At 37.6% G+C, this 18089-nt stretch overlaps 1 protein-coding gene across 1 annotated transcript in view; it reads left to right on the top strand.

Annotated features, from left to right (window-relative positions):
- Positions 1-18089, top strand: part of gsk3ba (glycogen synthase kinase 3 beta, genome duplicate a) — a 106814-nt gene that overhangs the window by 66573 nt on the left and 22152 nt on the right. The window contains exons 4-5 of the mRNA XM_052013778.1: positions 7124-7234; positions 16007-16137. Coding sequence (XP_051869738.1) covers positions 7124-7234; positions 16007-16137 — 242 coding nt within the window. The remainder of the gene's footprint in view (positions 1-7123; positions 7235-16006; positions 16138-18089) is intronic.

Here is an 18089-nt window from a genome sequence, read left to right as displayed (position 1 = left end):
ATGCTAGGCCACAGTTACTGCTGGACAAACTCACTGACCTTTTTAAAAAAAAATACTGTTATGTTTGTGAATTGTAATTTCTTGGATAAATATTTCAAAACAAAAAACAACACTTTTCCCTTTCCCTTTTCATTTTTTGAGATTTCAGCTTTTGTATTTGTGTGTCTATTCTAAACATTGAAACTCCCTAAAAAATTGGTGGTTTGGCTACATTGAAGTGATTGGATACAAAGAATTCCTTTTAACTGAGTCTAGATGGTTACAGATGTCAAAAAGAGAAGTCCATACTACAGAGGTCACTCAAATTTTTGAAGCTGGCTTTATTTTTCTCGCGGTAATAAGCACTTTTGCTTCAATGCTGACCGCAAAGTCCAGACGTATGTATCAGATCAGTATCTAGTGCCAATTTCTTGTGCCAATTTCTTGTGCCAATTACTATAATCTTAACATGATTAGGAATAATTTCAATACTGCCTCCAGTCTTGATTCAGAAGAATTGAAGGTTTTCTTTACACAATATAGGTGACCCCTGCATTATGGCCTTGTGGGTAATTGGGTAATGAAAATTCACCCTTACAGAATTCACAAATCACTACTCAAAAATTTGAGACACGGAAGAAAATTCGTTCTCATGGAATTTGTGTGTGTGTGTGTGTGGGGGGGGGAGGGATATCATTCATTTTTCAGCTCGCGTTTCTTGATGCACGTGCAAATGACACCACTTTGTGTTACAGAAAATCACAATATGCACAGTTTTCTAGGAATGCAACCTCCCCAGTAAAGCAGGAGTCACCTGCACAGGGAAGGCTAAAGAGCGCATCAAAAAGATTGGGATCTGGTAGGCTGAGGTGTCCAATATCACTACAGAGCAGATGATTTTCTTAAAAAGTCACCTATCTAGAATTACAAATATATTACCACCATTCTTTTTATCAATAATGCTCTATAAAGTACTCTGCATTTATGTAAACAAAGAACTGACTCACACTTTATACAATAACTCAACTGCTTTGATTACAAATGCTATGCACTTTATACAGCATTAATGAAAAGAAATGGTATATGTTTGCAATTCTGAATTGGGCTGTGTGTAACCAAAATCTTCAATTCTGAATTAAGGCTAGCAAATGCTATTTATTACACAGATCTATGTGCATGCTGAACTGCAAAGACAGCACATAATAGAACTTAGTGATTACACTGCTAATGGACCTGAGCAAAGCTCTGCAAATCACGTAATCGTGAATTGTGGTGGCCAACTAAACAGCTCATGAGAGGAGGTGGCTCCTAAAACCTACTCCTTAGTGATGGCAGGATCCCCACCATCACAGAATCCAATTCAGTTTATCCTACCACATCATAAAGTAGACTAAAAGAACTGGATGCAGCAAATGTTGTGGGCCCAGACAACATCTGGCTATACCGAGAATTGGCACTCCAGTGTTCGTAACTTGCATCTCTGCTATAAGGTGGAAGATTGTCTATAAAAAGAACAAATCCAATCAAGCTTAATTACTGTCCAGTTAGTCTTCAATCAACAAAGTAATGGAAGATGTTGTCAACATGCTTTCAAGTGACACTTAGCAATAGCTTGTTCACTGATTCCAATTTGTATTACACCAGAACAACTCATTTCCAGAAATCACAGCAGCTATAGTACAGAAGTGGGCCAAAGAGCTGAATTCCAGAGGAAATTGGATTTTTCATGTGGAAAATTGCCCAGCTATGTTTTATTCAGAAAAAGCAGGACAAATCCATTTTGGCTAATTACTGCCCAATCAGTATGCTCTCAATCATCAGCACAGTGAAGAAAGTGTTTACAGTGCTATCAAGCAGCTCTTACTAATAATCTGTTCACCAGTGCCTAGTTTGGGTTTCACAAGCACCACTCACGAGCAGATATCATCACAGCCTTGGTCCAAGCACCAACCAAAGAGCTCACTTCCACAGATATGGTGAGAGTAACTGCCTTGACTTCAAAGTAGCATTTAAGTGAATATGGCATCAAGGAGCTTTTGTAAGTGGGCATCACGGGGAAGTACTCCTATGGCTGGAATGATCTTTTGCAGGAAAAAAGGTTTTTATTGTTGGAGCTCAATCATCTTAGTGCTCAGACATCACTGCAGAAATTCATTTTGCAATGTCCTAGGCATTACCATCTTCAAGTGCATCATCGTTGACCTATCTTCTATCGTAGAGTTAAAAGTCGGCATGTTGGCTGATGATTGCACAAAGGTCCGTTCCATTCGCATCCCTTCAGAAAACAGATCAAACTATGTCTGCATAGAACAAGGCCTGAATACTCAGACATCAGTTTATAAGTGGTACATGGTAATATTGGTTCCACGAGTATCAGTATTCCCAACAAGAGGGGATCCAACCATTGCAACATTTAGTCCTTCTCTGAGATGATCCCAAGGGGGTTCACCGCTTACCAGAAACTCAACTGGACCAGTCAAATTATTGTGGTTACATGAGCCTGTGAGAGGCTGAGTAACATAGAGTGTGTGACTTGCCTTCTGACATCTCAAAGGTCTTTCCACCTTCTATAAGACGCATGTCAGGAGTTGAAGTACTCTCCATTTATCCGAATATTTGTAACTCCAGCAGCACAGAAGCTGCACATAAAGCAGCTTATTTGATTGGATCCCATCCACCCTAAATATTTATTCCCTCTGTCATTGACAATGTCTCCCAAACCTGAAATGTGTGCCACCAGGAAGAACAATGGCAGCTGGTATTTACGAACATACAAATTAGTGGCAGCTGTAGGTCACCTTGCCCTTCGAGCCTGCCCTGCCTACATTGGGTAAAATGAATAAAGTAAAAAGAAATACAGATATGTACTTGTCTTGAATAATTTTGGCAACATTATGTATAGTTTAAGAGTGACGTCAGGTTGCCAAGAAATAACAAAATGATTATGGTAGTAAACCAATGATCCAGAGATTAAACAAAAAAACAGAAAATACTGGCGGTACTCACCAGGTCAGGCACCATCTGTGCAGAGAAACGACGTTGAGATTTCAGTTTGATGACCCATCATTAGAACTGGGAGAAGTTGAGGATAATTAAGGTTGCAGAGAAAGTTAGGATGGTCAGATAAAACAAAAGGGACAGGCCATCACAGGATGAAGGATGGTAGAGAATGAATGTAAAGTGATCTACGATGTGGTAAAGGCAAGTGAATTACAAAAGGTATATTTGGGGTTGAATGAATTTAGAGTTTACCAGACAATTGGCTAAACAAAAACTGATGCTGGAAATGTGTGATGCATGGCTGCAGTGGCTGATCATCTGAAACTGTTGAATTCAATGTTGAGCCCAGAAAGCTATAAGATGCCTAATCAGAAAGTGTGATGTTGTTCATTGACTTTAAATTGATCTCTTTTGGAACTGTGTAGGAGGCCTGAGAGAGAGATCGAGCAAGAGATCAGAATGGGAGTGGGATTGAGAATTCAAAGGAGAGGTCATGGGAAACTTAAGGTCGACCTTTGTAGTTGAATAAAGATGTCCTATAAGGCAAATCCTTCTGGATTTGGTTTCCACCATGTGGTGGAGACCATAACGTGAGCACTGAGTGTAGTGTACTAAATTGAAGGAAATTGTAAGGAAGAATATTTGAGGCCCCAGATCGCAGAATGAGAAGGAAGTAAAATTGCAATTCTTTGGTGCCTTCTCAGAGACAAATTTCTCCCAAAAGAGTTACTGACTGAAATGCCATTTTACTGTAAAGCCTTAAATTTGTGAGCTCTTATTTAAGTATTTTTGAAGTGGTAAACAGAAGGTTGCATCTATATAGCTCCTTTAACTTAGTTAAAAAATAGTCTATTGGAAGTCATGTAAGCATCGTCAGACAAATGACTCCCTTAGACATATCCAGCCCTACTTTCCACAATTGCCTAAGCCACTTAAAACAAAAACCTTACCACAAGCCACTTTCTACCTTTGGAAAAGCTGGAGTATTTTTGGTGCAGCCTGTTGGGCATCTCATTGTTTTTGTAGATAAGCTTTGCTAATTCTCTTCACAACTCATTAGCCTGGGTTTCTTCCGGTCCTCACACTTAAGTTAAAAGACATTCTGCTTTCCTTATCATGGGATACAGCTCAATTGTCTTTGCCATCCACATACTTAATAATGTTAGCAGTGAACTTGGGGTAGCTAACTTACTACCTATTTTTAAGAAGGGGGAAGTACATGTCAAGGGATTTAGAAACTAATCAGCTTAATATCAGTGATAGAAAAGGAAGGGAATCCCCACCAAAGGAGAAATAGAAGAACAAAGTATAATAATCATCATGGAGTTGTAAGGAAAATCTTGCTTGATTTATTGAATTTTATGAGGTCATGAAAAGAAGATTATGTTGTAGATGTGATTTATCTGGATTTTCAAAAGGCCTATGATTACGTGCCTCACAGTAAGCTAATGAATAAGGTCAAAGAATACAGAGTTGGAGGACAAGGGACTATCTCATGAGGTTGTGCAGCTTTTCTTCCCCCTAAAATACTATTACATTTGACTTTCTCAAGGAAGTTCTGAGATAAAGACTTAAGACCCATAGAAAAATATTACCCCAGTAGGTGGTTAAGTTTCCCCTTCTATCTTTCTTGCCATTTGTCTAGTTAAAGTGGCAATGAGTAACTGGACTTTCATTTACTGAGCATTCTATTTGAGAACTAAGTTTTTCCCTCCATGTTTCAGATTGATTCAATGTATAAAAAGACAAATATGTAGTAATGCAACCATGACACCTGGTTTTGAGTAAAGATGTCTTTTTTTTGTTAGCTGCTCCAAAATCTTGAATAATTTTTTTTCACCAGAAAATATCAAAAGGTTCCAGTACAAGCCACTCACTTTCATTTTTTTCTCATATGTGCAGGTTATACATTTACACCTAGCCTTCGTTGTATACCACACTAAAATGAATAATCTAGCTCGAATCTTGAGTTCTTTCTGTTAATTTTGGACGCATTATTGTTCTCAACATTACCACTAGCAGTAACTTGACTTTATTATGCTTTGGTACTTGGCAGGAAATGAATCATCCAGGTATCCATGAACTTGAGATTCCTTCCCAGTCTGAGTCAGGATATTCATAGACAATCTAGCCTACTGATAAACTCCCAACCACGTCCCTCTCCACACCTCCTTACCTCATCTTTGCAAAGACTACTTTCCAGTTTAAGATCACCAATTTCTGTCCCAGCCAGAGCTCACCTCCTGAAGCCTTCATCTGTTCTTTTGTTTCCTCCACTTTCCCCATGTTTTCCTGGTCAGTCTCAAAGTCTTCCATTCTGCATAAACTTAAACATCCAGAACTCTTAACTGTTAACTCTTACCTAAACAAGAAATTTTGAGGACAGGAGCCAGCATAGATAATAGTTAAATGTCAGTCAGATCTTCTGTCATCATTTGGTTTGTACTATTATATTTGTTTTGGTACAAGTTGCTGCCTTACAAAGATAATATGACTGAAAATCTTTCAGCTACAGTTCCTGCCAAGTGGACTTTATGAATTTATTTTATTGGACTGAATTTTGCTGGTGAAAGTCAGCAGTCCTGCAGCAAATCGGTGTCATTTACTTACCTGCTTTTGGCATATGTGTATCCACATTCAAATCCCAAACATGAAGTATTCCAGGTGGCAAAAATCTGTTTGTCCGGTCCACCACTGAACTCCATGTGGAGTTTAGGCAATGGAGCTCAAACTTGCTGGTTGATCCCATTGCATACAGTTGGAAATCTGGTTATGGGTCATGTGCTGAGTTAATCTTGATGCAGAATCTGCAGATCCATCCATTTTGGTGGAGATTTTATAGCTGCAAGTTTTAATTATTCTGCTTTTAGTATTTTTACTTGTTATGGGAACATTCAGAAGTATTCTAAAAGTTTGACAGCTTTAACAGACAGCAAAGTTGGGAGCAAGGCTTTGCCTTCTCTCAAAGATTTTTTCAGTTTTGTGACTGGATTGATTCAGCTCACCCTTGTGGCTGGATTATGTCATGTGAGTCCATGATTCACGAGTGCCATGCTAGTGCCACACTTGACCAACAAGATGCCAAATGCAGGCATGTTTTGGGTCAATATGTTACTTCTCCAAGGACAGGACCTACTGGAACTTAATGCCATTGTGTGGAGAGTTAAGGTAGGCTAGTTGAGAGTCTGTTACCTGGAACGTCTTTATGCTCTCAGTGAGAATTTGGCAATAGCCTTATTGGCATATTGTTGAGTCTTTTTGATTGAGGATTAGATGAGTCCTTGGACTATTTTGTACAATACTTTTAAGGGCAGAAGGAAAAAACACATCAGATGCATATTTCAATATAATATTTAAACTAGTTCCTGTAACTTTTTTATGAATCGAAGGCTGTTCAGTTTGTACCATTTGAAATCCTATGACATGTCTGTCTCTCCATGGCTGGGATGAATTGGTGTCTAGAAATACTGCTGAGCATTACCCAGTTAATCTTTTATTAATGTTAGTTTAACTGATCAGTCTTCAATAATTTTAATCTGTTAGAGTATCTTCACATATTGTGTAGTTTGAGTTAATTCTAAATTTCTCTGCTTGATGAAGCTGTTATTTCAAGATGCTGTAATATTTAAGAATACAGTTGTGGGCAAGTTAACTTGCTGCCTACATTTCAAAACTGTCACATGTATCCCGAGGTCATTAGATTTACCACTTGTAGGATATTTTTGTTAACGTACATTTGCTATTCTATTGATGGAAGCAAACGTTTTCTGTAATACTGGTATGTTTTACTTTGGGTAATCTTTAAAGAAATTGGGATGGGATCTTCAAAAATGAGGCTTCATCCAAAAAAGTCTGTTGCAATGGTGTATTCCAATGTTGCAGTTTTTCCTGAATTATATTTTTGATTAACATTTTATGATTTTTGAATGTTTTCTGAAAATAAATGCAAGTAAATGAAAGTTTGAATAATGTGTGAAAATCGGCTATTGGAGATTAGCAAAAGCTGTTACTGTTGTTAAATGTGGTCTTCTATTCAGTAATGATAACTGATACAATGAATTGGGCATAAAAATAGATTGGAGTAATCTGTAATAGTTGTGTTATTTACAAATAATAATTTCAACCCTTTTGTCTCCCTTCCTAGAAAGATGAAGTGTACCTCAACTTGGTGCTAGACTATGTTCCGGAAACTGTGTACAGAGTTGCCAGACATTACAGCCGAGCCAAGCAGACACTCCCGATGATTTATGTAAAAGTAAGAAATTTAATATCTGTCATTTGTGTCAAATTGCCTTTATGTTGGGGTGGATGGCTTAGTCAATTTTCCTTGCAACATGATCTGGATGTCCACCAGGAACCAAAGTCCCTTTCAAAGGATGCAAATTTTATTGTTGATCAAGGCTAGAACTGAAGTTGAGCATGAAGGTTCACAGGTTCTAAGGTGACAATTTAAGCTCGTACTGCTTGCTGTGAGTAGGCAGAATGCATCCAATGAGAAGAAAATGCCACTTTCATTTAACTAGGTCTATCCTTATGGAATGAGATTAGTCAGTAAATTTTAACTTCTCTTGTATACTTTTTCATCCACCAATATTGATGATCTGCAACTGAGGAGTATGGAACCAATGAGCAATTGAAAATTCTGCCGGAAATGATCACTTTACTGCAATTATGACAAATTAGACATTTTTAACTTTTACAAGTAGCTGCACTTTTCAAAATTTTTGTCATGTTTTCTGTTAAACTTGTTTTTATCACTGACCCAATGAATGTTTGACCCCACCTTTTTGGCACTAGCAATCACAGCAGGTCACCTGTGCATTAAAAACTTATATTTAAAACCATTGCATAATAAATCACTTAATATGCAGAAAATAAGCTTGCTTCAGTTAATTTCTGGCATTCCTGATTCTTCTCTCCTAATATTGCTAGGCTATCCCTTGTGATCAGCAGCAGGTGTCTGGTAACAGTAATCATTCATCTTTAGAATGGATTGTGAGCATTGGTTATTGTAAATGTGGCCATAGCAGTCAAAAGCAGTTATTTCCTTTGTTGGAGTGGTAGAATGGAGGTTTTAGCCAAAAAGTTCCACGTGACTACTTCACTCAACGGGTGGTGTGAGTCTGGAATGAGCTGCCAGCGGAAGTGATAGATGCAGGTTCAATTGTAACACTTAAGAGAAGTTTGGATAGGTGCATGGATGAGAGAGGTATGGATGGCTATGGTCCGGGTTCAGGTAGATGGGATCAGGCAGGAAACCAGGCTGGCATGGATGAGATGGACTGAAGGGCCTGTTTTTATGCTGTAGTGCTCTATGACTCCATGTTGACATATCACTGAAGTTCCTGGCTTTTTACCTATCATCTTCAGTAAAAATAATAAATTAGAAAATGGCTGCTACTTTCAGTGTTTCTATTCTGGGATTCGATTTAAGCAACATGGAAAATGTAGTGCCAAAATATCATGGCATTTGTAGAAGTACTAGGTGCAGGCAGTGTGGTCATAGTGGTTGCAATTTGTGTGTTTTATAGGGTACTTAGCAGCTTTTCCTTATAAAGAAAGAAATATAAAAAACAAAAAAGCCATTTGTAATCCTTGACTACTATCAAGTGTCATTAAATAGCAGAAAAATGTGACTCCTGTTGCATGGTTAGATTTTCTTTTGGAAGAGTAGTTTGGGAACATGGTATCCTCGGTGACAAGTCCTGAGATAGTTGTCAGGCATTTTGCTGCACATGGTGATTCAGAAAACACTCCAAAATGCTGTCTTATAATTTAGCTGGTAGGGTTGCAAGTTCAATGGCTAGAGGTTTTAACACAAATTTACTTTTGTAATATTTATTTTCTTGTTTATTATTTTTAGTTGATCAAGTTCTGACTATTTTAATTTTGGAATTTTTTATACACAATTTTAGCTTATTATTGTCATACTTTACCTTCAGTAAAGTGTTGAGAGATTTGTTGCTGCTTTCCTGTGAACTATTAATGTTAAATTGCTTTAGGAATTTGTTTCAGTCTGTGGAAACGTAGAATTGTTCATGGATCTCTTTGATCTATGGCTTATCAAATTATAAATCCTTTACAAAACAGAAGATGGATTAAGTTTTAGTTCTTTCAGGTGCATGGTCATAGTTATTTCTGAGTTGGCAGTTTTAATAACATATTAAATATTTGAATCTAAAGCACATTGTGGTGGCTTGGAAATGTTGTGCCAGACTCTCTCAGCACTGACAACTGGTGAAAAGTGTACTTAGCTGTATTCAAAGTCTTTCTTGTAAAAACAACGTACAAGTGCTCACTTCTTGCACAATATATTATCTGGCAAAACACAGGGTGATCAGTGTTAGTCAAGCTTGCAGCTTCCCTTTTTTCTCTGAGTCCTAGACTTGTCTGTCCTTGTGAGTGTTGACCCTATGTCAAGTTTTCATGCTGTTACAGGATTCAATAAAGAGTTAAATCCTGTTTCAAAGACTCTTCTCCCTCTCTTCCTTCCATTCTCCTCCAATGAGACAGTACGACACCAATTAGTCCAATCCAGGTCTATCCATTTTGTCCATCTTCGACCCAATGTAACAGGACTATTGTTTGCTACAGTACCAACCCCATTTTGTACTTACCAATTGTATAGCATCCTGGCTATTAGTACTGAGCCAGTCAGATACAAATAAGCATGAAATTTATTGCTTCTGACAAATTATAGATTGATCTCCACTCCTCACGTGGGTCACAAATTAAGGAGTTTCATTATCTTAAGCAAGTTAAGTTTCAATGTCTTAAAAGCTTCTAGTTACCTCTTATTACCATTGTAATGGCCTGCGGTTCTGTCTATTGCTGAGACCTTGGATGCCTGAGATGTCTGAGAGTGGACCCATTGTTTCTTACTACAACCAGATAGCTAGTCTTATTTCCTACAATTTATTGGGTCTGAGTAAAGTGAGCTAACATATCAATTCATCACTTCAACTTAATGAAACTGAGAGAAGGTTACATTGGCATATTGTCCCTTATCTCATGCTGGACTGGTTCATTCTACGATCAATCAATTCTACGATTAATCCTTTGGTTAAGTTGTTATCAATCTCCTTGCTTATGTTTTCTTAATATTCTCTGAGAACTTCACACTCCATTAACTGTGCTTGTATGTGGCAACCTCCAGATGTTGGTTCACACTGAGAATGTTGTCCATTCTTCTATGATGGTTTTTTAACCCTTTGACAGCTAGGTTCTGATTGATTGTGCTGGGCTACTTTTGCTCCACTGTAGCTGTTGTTTTGTAATTGATGTAACTCTGCCTGCAATCTTTTGCATTAATTTAAAAATATAGGGTTGAAAGCAGATTCTTCCCTTGAAATTAGCCATGGTTCCCAGGGTGAATTTATTCAGCTGTAGAAGTTTCTGTTAAATCGGTTCATCTGCAAGCCCTCAGTGATTGTGTGGGCTATAAATTGCCTCTGTTTGGCATGTTTATAGATGTAATGTCTGCAGTCTTTCATAATGTCTGCAGTCTGTTTGGAAATGAACAAGCATTGTCTCACCAGGGAGTCCTCCTAGTATGATTCTAAATTTTGCTCTGGCCTATAGATATGTAAATTATTTGTTAAATCCAAAGGCTGTTTGTAGGTTTTGATTCTATCTTGATATAGATCCCGGGCAGAAACGGCTTGAATACACAATTAATATGGCAGATTTTCCTAATTAATTTTTTCACATATAGATTTTCAATGTAGGCCTTTGGAGTGGCAGGTCTGAGTTGTCCAAATATTCTCAATGCTGCTTTTGATTTCTTTAATTTGGGGGGGGGGGGGGGGGGGGGGAAGAGCCGTTCTAAAAATAATAGTATGAACTAAGGACATGACTTTCTTTCAGGAAACATAAGTTACTGAAATGTGTTGTATCCCATTTGTGCAATCTGGTGACTGGATACATGGTGACAATCTGTGCCATTTCAAGGCATTGCTGTGCCGAAGTTCATTATTTGTTGTGTAGTATTGAATCTTTAACACTGGGGCCAAATACTGGCAGTATGGTTGTTTTTAGATACAGACCCCTGCACTGAAAATAGTATAATGGAAGTGGCCTAACAGGCAAAATTCATCTTCAACTGGCACTTGTATAGAAGTTTTTTAACAGGAAGCATACAGGATGTTTGATGGAATTGTAATGAGACAATAAATCACTGATGCACAGCATTTCATTGGGGAGTGCCAGACTGACAATCTGAGTCACTTCTCAAGGCCATTCACATGAACGTAAAATCCCAAACTTATCAGGGTGGCATAGCAGGATCCAGGTGACTTCCAACCTCTGGTTCTACCTATGTGGAGTTCTCCCATGACCATGTGGGTTTCCATTGGATGCTCCAGTTCCCTTCTGTTTCCCAGTGATGTGTGGTTAGTTAATTGGCTACTGCATATTACTTCTTGGTGTAACTAAGTTGCAAAAGATTCAAACAGTAGTCAATAGGCACATGTGAAAGAATAAGTTATGGGGCTGAAGGAGAATATAACTGATGGGATTGCTCTCTTGAAGGGTGTTGTAGACGCAAAAGGTTGAATGGCTGCTTGTATTGTAATATGTAATCCCTGGTGGACTATAATTCAAACACTGCTCCAATATTGTACTCCTGATGAAGTCCAGCAGAGTGCTAATTTCCTACATTTCCCAGGTAAATCTGTTTTATGTGTGTCAGGTTTGATCAGGTCTGATTCAGTGACTGCATTCATTTCAGTGAAGAGTGATATACATAAAATTTGGTGTACAAGTCAATTTTCTAGGAAAAAGAGAGTGGGGATGTAGGTGTAGTTGCACACACAGGTGTGTACTTTGGCAAGTCTTCTCAAGCTCTTGCTTGCAACATAAACTGGGGCCACAATACCTTGTGTGTTGGACCCACACATCCATCTGCTGCCACACTGATCTTTACATTCCTGGTTTGGAAGACCTCTGTTCCTGCTAGCAAATTGCTTCAGCTCCCTCTTAGATGACACATTTCAGGCCTGTGGTACTTAATCTGCTGTGTTAATGTCCACAGTTTGCAGGTAAAGGTGTAAGCTTCAAGCTTGCTTTGCAAACTATTCAAACTGTTTGGCCTGTGGGCAGCAGGTTTTTCAACACTGTATACTGTTTGCAAAGTGAGCAGCACTTTCATTTCTGGTTTGGAAATGTACAAACTCCTTTTCACTAGGGAATCCTAGCATGATTCTGAATTTTGCTTTGGCTATAGGATGTTTAAATTATTTGTCAAGTCTTGGAGGCTGCGCATGGAGTTCAATTTATGTTAACAAAACTTGCTTGAATTCAAGACTAGTATGACAGGATTTGCCTAATTTGTTTTGTTCATTCATTTTGGTTGTCCATGCAAGACTGTGAAAAGATGTTGGGATGTTTCTAGGAAGGTGTTTTCCCAGAACAGAAGTTTTCAAAAAGTAGGTGGGGGAAAGGTGGGTTCTTGTACACAGATGATAGTTAATACCAGGTAAAACTTAGGTGATCTGCATTTTTGAATTGTTAATTTGTATTTCCTTAAAATGTACATAATTGCGTGCAATTCTTTACAAGCCTCAAGCTCTTAATTTAATTAAAATTTAAAATTTTTGAAGTTAATTTTGAATAGTATATTTAAACTTTAAAAATTTGATTACTTTTCAATTTATGTGAATGTCAAATTTTCATGGACATTCAGTTTCTTTTGACAGTTTGTAAGCCTGAGGTGTGGCTTACGAGACTTAGAAGGCATTTTGGGGGTTGTGCTTGATGCTTATGGAATTGAGGTTCTGCATTCCACACTGCTGTGCTGATCAGGTGTACTTTGGACACCAAGTTGTCACAGCAGGTAAGTATGCATAGGGGAACTGTGAGTGTTGGAGGCTTGCTGCTTGTTGAGACAAACCAATGAAAAGATTCCATGGGCTATATGTGGCCCCCAGGGATGTATTTTGCCACAACTGCAATAAATTGATCTTGATTAAAAGAAGGAGCTTGTGGGAGTTGCTGTAAAATTTGCTGAAGAAGCAGCTTCCAAGGGAGGTCCTGAAGCATGAGAGGATGGTGAAGAGTCTAGGGGCATGATTTTCCTATAAGAGTTAATCTAATTCCATCCTGTAAAGCCGTTTAAGTCCTTCATAATAGACTGTTACCAAAAATTCAAGCTCATGGAATTGAAAGACCAGTTTAGGAATTTGGCAGCGGTAGGAGAGAGAAAAGGATAATGGGTAGAATTGGCAGAATGTGATTAGTAATATGCGTAAGAAAAGATATTAACAACTCAACTACTTGCTGTCTTAGGTGGCATAAAAATATGCATACATGTGTTTCCATGATTCAAATATAGACAGTATTGTATACAGTACATATGGAAACACAGAATGACAAAGATGCTACAAATCAAGATGGTCAAGCCATGAAAAGTGGAAGTGGACCTAAAAACAGAACACAGGAAATAGTGAAAAGATTGAAACAGGAGGTCCAAAGGGTCCAGGATTATTAAGATGTCAGGAACAGGCAAGAAACTAATCAAAAGCCTAATTGAATGCTGACATTTCTATTAATGGATACAATAGTGTGTAATGTCTGCTGCAGTTGGGCAACTGGAATACTGTGAGCGCCCTTAAGAAAGGTGCATTGTCTTTGAAGAAAGTGGAGAATAGATTTACTGGGTTGATAATTGAACTCCAAGGGGATAAAGTATGTGGAATGTTTACAAAAGCTGGGGTTATATTTTCTTGAATTTGGAATAATTGATTTGAAAAAAAGTTCCAAAGATTAAACATATCATCTGAGGGTGTGCAAAGAAACTACTTCCACTAGTTAGAGAGTGGACAACTAAGGAGTATAACATAAAGTTTAGAGCCTGGCCTTTGGGAGCAAAGTTTGGAAATGCATATATAGAGTAGTGGTGTAATTTAAGCATCTTTTCCAGTTAATGGAAGGTTCATTAAATTTAAATGTGAGTGACACAGTTCTTGTTAACAAAAGGTACAAAGTGTTGGCCATAGGGAAATATATCCAGTGAGGTAACTTTTTTATCGATTAACTTGATGTGTCACTGACAATAGTCATCCTTCATTGTCATTTAAGAAAGTGGTGACCCACCACTTTGAACTGTTGTAGCGGACTGATGATCTCTAAGTGGCAAGCAGACTCAAGGAACTGAATGGCTCACTCCTGTTTCTGTGTCACAGAACTAGGGATGAGTATGTAGAGGTTATTACAGAATTTTAACTCGGACATTTTGACTGTCAGTTGGAATAGATGAGCAGAATTGGATGAGTAACATGATTAGAGTAAGCAGTCAGCTTTGAATATCTTGGCTTAGTTTGAAGTGTAATTATGAATGGGATAGAATTAGTAGTAGAAGTGCTGAGTTGTAGTGAAAACAGTGACTTTTGATATAGTAGATGTTTGATATTGGGCAAGCAGTTTAATAGCAGGAAAACTTGGACCGATCAAGTGTTGTGGAAAAGTGGAACTGGTGTCATCAATGTACAGTACATGTAGAGACTGACCCGGGTGATGTTGTCATTGGCCAAGGTATGTTGGAAGGAAAAGGGACTGAGCTTCAATCCTCAGGACTCCAGACATAACGAAGCAGGAGACAATATGGGTGATCCTGCTATGATTGAATAGGTAACAAGTTGGGGACAGTCCCACCAAACTAGTCTTTGGAACAAGGTAAAGCAAGAAGAGTGTTATCTTTATATTGCACTAGAGGTGGAAACTTATTTGTGGTTTTAAATGCAGAGTTCTTGGAGAGCTGGCCATCGATTTGAGAGGCCATTGAGGAGGCTTAAGTTCTTTGGAATGTCATGGATGCTTGTTCCTTGGCCCGTTGTAACTAGATGAACATTAGTTAGCTCTTCAATTCTGTCTCAATTCAAAGCCCATCTAACGTGCTTCATGCTGGAGTTATCAAGTAGTAATCTGAAATAGGCACATTTTGCTCTTTAACCTAGCTGTGTACCGGCTGATTAAATAGTGTTCTTATTACTTCAGCTAAGATCATCTAACAACTCCCTGCAGACCAAGAATTAAACCTGGTGCTTGACCTGTGACTCAGGTCTCTGTCTTAACATGTAGCAAAAATTTTGTAATACAGGGTCAGGCACTTAAACATTTATTAGTTACCTTAATCTGACATCAAGGTGGCATGCAAGTGATTGCACAAGATAAGCACGTAGATGCATGTATTCTAGCCATTCAATATCCACTTCATTGACATTAAACAAGTGTGTCAATTGCTGAAATTATGAAGTGTTTTTTCTCATAAATTTATGTTGCAAAGTTTTTACAATTGCATTTACTTTTGCTCATTACCTTTCAAGCATTTCAGAATATTTGATTTTAAATATCAAACCATAAATTGAAGTACAGTGGGAATTGTGTAGACAAGTATTTATATTGCACACAAGAATTGATTGGCCATTTAGTCTATGTGTGGTAGTTTTACAGGGCAGAATCCTCACCCTTTCTAAGAGCAATTAAAGGATTTGTCAATGGCCACTTCTTTCAGCTGAATAGTAAGTGGAACCACAGTTTAAATTATCATTCACTTTGCAAACTAGTATTAATAACCCTGGAATGATTATGCTCCAGTCCCAGAGATGACATGAGCCTGCAAACCTTTGAGTGAAGCAAGTATACAACCAACAAAGAAATGTGTTCTGGCCCATGTTTTAACTTGTCAACCTATTAATTACACTATTGAAGCAATTCTGCCTGAGGTGCCAATTTTGATATATTAAACTAAGGCTTTATCTGCCATTCTGAAGTAGATGTATAGAGTGCATTTCTTTCATGTCAAAAGTTCCTTGCACAACCAGCATCATCGAGCACAGATTATCTGACTAGTCTTTTGCCATTAATGGAATGGTGCTCTATAAAAACTGGCAGTCATATTTTTCTGTATAATTTGATTGTCAAACTTTTTGAGGTCCTGTGAGAATACAAATGTAGTTTGGTTTTTACCTAACCATTCCTAATCAGCAAATTCTGACAGAACCATTTTTGACACTTTTTTTTTATTATCTAGTTGTATATGTATCAGCTGTTCCGGAGTTTAGCATACATCCATTCCTTTGGAATTTGCCACCGGGATATCAAACCACAGAATCTGCTGCTTGATCCTGACACAGCTGTGCTAAAACTTTGTGACTTTGGAAGGTGAGTGATTGCTGCATTACTTGAGATGTTTTCATCAGCATCTCCCAAATCCCATGACTTGTAACAATCAGAAGTGGTACGGGGATGCTGCCACTTGTAGAACTTGAAGGGAATTTTTCCATTATCTTGAAGTACATTGGTGTACCACCTTTGCCATTAGGTTTAAGTACTGGAATTCCTTTCCCTACACTATTGTAGGGAATACCATCACAAAAAATACTTCAGTTCACAAAGGCTGCTCAGTGCCATCTTCTCAAAGGCAATTAGAAAGCCAATACATTCTGTCTTTGACAGCAAGATTCATCACTTGAATTAATAATAAAAGTAGGGTTGGTGGATGATGTTTAGATGAGAAGGAAGCCTAAGCTTCAATTTAATTTTTTTAGCTCAACTGGTACTTAAAACAAGTAAATGCATTAGCTAATATATCAATATTACATTCAGATTTTAATTTTTTTCAAGGTTATGTTTAAACCAATTTCTGCTGATCCACATCTTCCATTCTGATGGACCAGATTTTCTGCATATTTACTAATCTGTAATTCCAGGACACATTTTACTCCAAACAAGATCGGACTTCATAGTAATATTCACCCTCTTTCTTCCTCACTCCCCAACATTCCAGATCAAATCACCTGCTAATATTCCACATCTAGGTTTTGACTATTGGCAAGATTTGTCCAATTGTACATAAAGCTGTTTTGAACCCTAGCACCTAACAGGTATTCAGCCCTAATTATTTCTTTCACTGTTTATAGTCCACGTATTTCTTAGCACATAATACCACTACCTCCTTACTTCAACTATTCAAAGTCATTGTGCGTATATTCTAGGAACTTGCTACGTAAACTAAATGTTTCTGAATTTCCTAAGCAGAAATAGCTCTGTGCTTACACTGTGCTTACACTTTTAAGGGCCCCTATTAATTGTTTTTAGTTACATCGTGAATCACATTGCCTTAGGCTTATGTCCAGCACTCTTTTTATTTGTTCCTTGATTGTTGTCTTCCAGGCCATTGCTTAGCCTCTTGACCAAAGAATTTGATCTGCAGAAGTAACTTTCTTTACAGTGTGGTCCCAATTTATTTCAGGATCTAACAAGGTCTTTTATGAAAAAGCTTGCATCATTATTCACAAGTTAATTACATTACATTAAAGCTTAAAAGCAGAGCACCAACTTGTTTTCACACTTGATGTTTTACATTATTCCTACTGAACTAAAAAAAAGATACTAGGTTTGTTATTTTACTTGAGTTAGATTTGCAGCTTCAAACTTCCATATTTACTGTATGTCTCGATAGCAGATTATGTTGCAGTATACAAATTTTTAAAAAATTCTTTATCTTGTTTGGAGGTATGCCATTCTCCATTTTGTGGTAAATGCTGTCTGTTTTCCCATCTTATCTCATCTTTACTTTAAAGCCAAGATGATGTCCTTGAATAGGTTTTGATAATGTTTTTCATTTTTAGCAATGACTTGAGTATAACAGTTTATTTTGATTAAGGGGATTTTTATTTTTAAGTTCAGATCTCCTGATTTGGCACCTATTTAAGCAGAATGTGGAAGACATCAGCTCATATTACTACACCTGCCTGTAACCTCCTGTAAAAGTTCAAATCTAAAAGTTAGCACAACTTTGTCACAACAGCTTGTGAAACATCTTACATTCTGAAAATTGGGATTTGGCTGTTTTCAACCCCTTTCTGCCTTGATCCAATACCACTGATATATGCCACTGATGTATAAATAAATGACCACATTTCATCCCATATTGTAAAATGTTTAGAAAGTTATATATTTGCAAATATTGGTGAAACTGCAGAGATTTTGAAAGCAAAATCTCATGGGCTTATCCATGTGCTTGTAGAAGTAATGAATATTTAAAAATTGACATTTATATTTACAACAACTATAAGTTATTTTGCTTTTAATGTCTAAAAGTTAGAATGTAA

Source organism: Pristis pectinata, chromosome 4, assembly GCF_009764475.1.
Source record: "Pristis pectinata isolate sPriPec2 chromosome 4, sPriPec2.1.pri, whole genome shotgun sequence".
Lineage (NCBI taxonomy): Eukaryota > Metazoa > Chordata > Chondrichthyes > Rhinopristiformes > Pristidae > Pristis > Pristis pectinata.
Note: the sequence above shows the minus strand (reverse complement) of the source record. Positions and strands in the feature narration are given on the sequence as shown.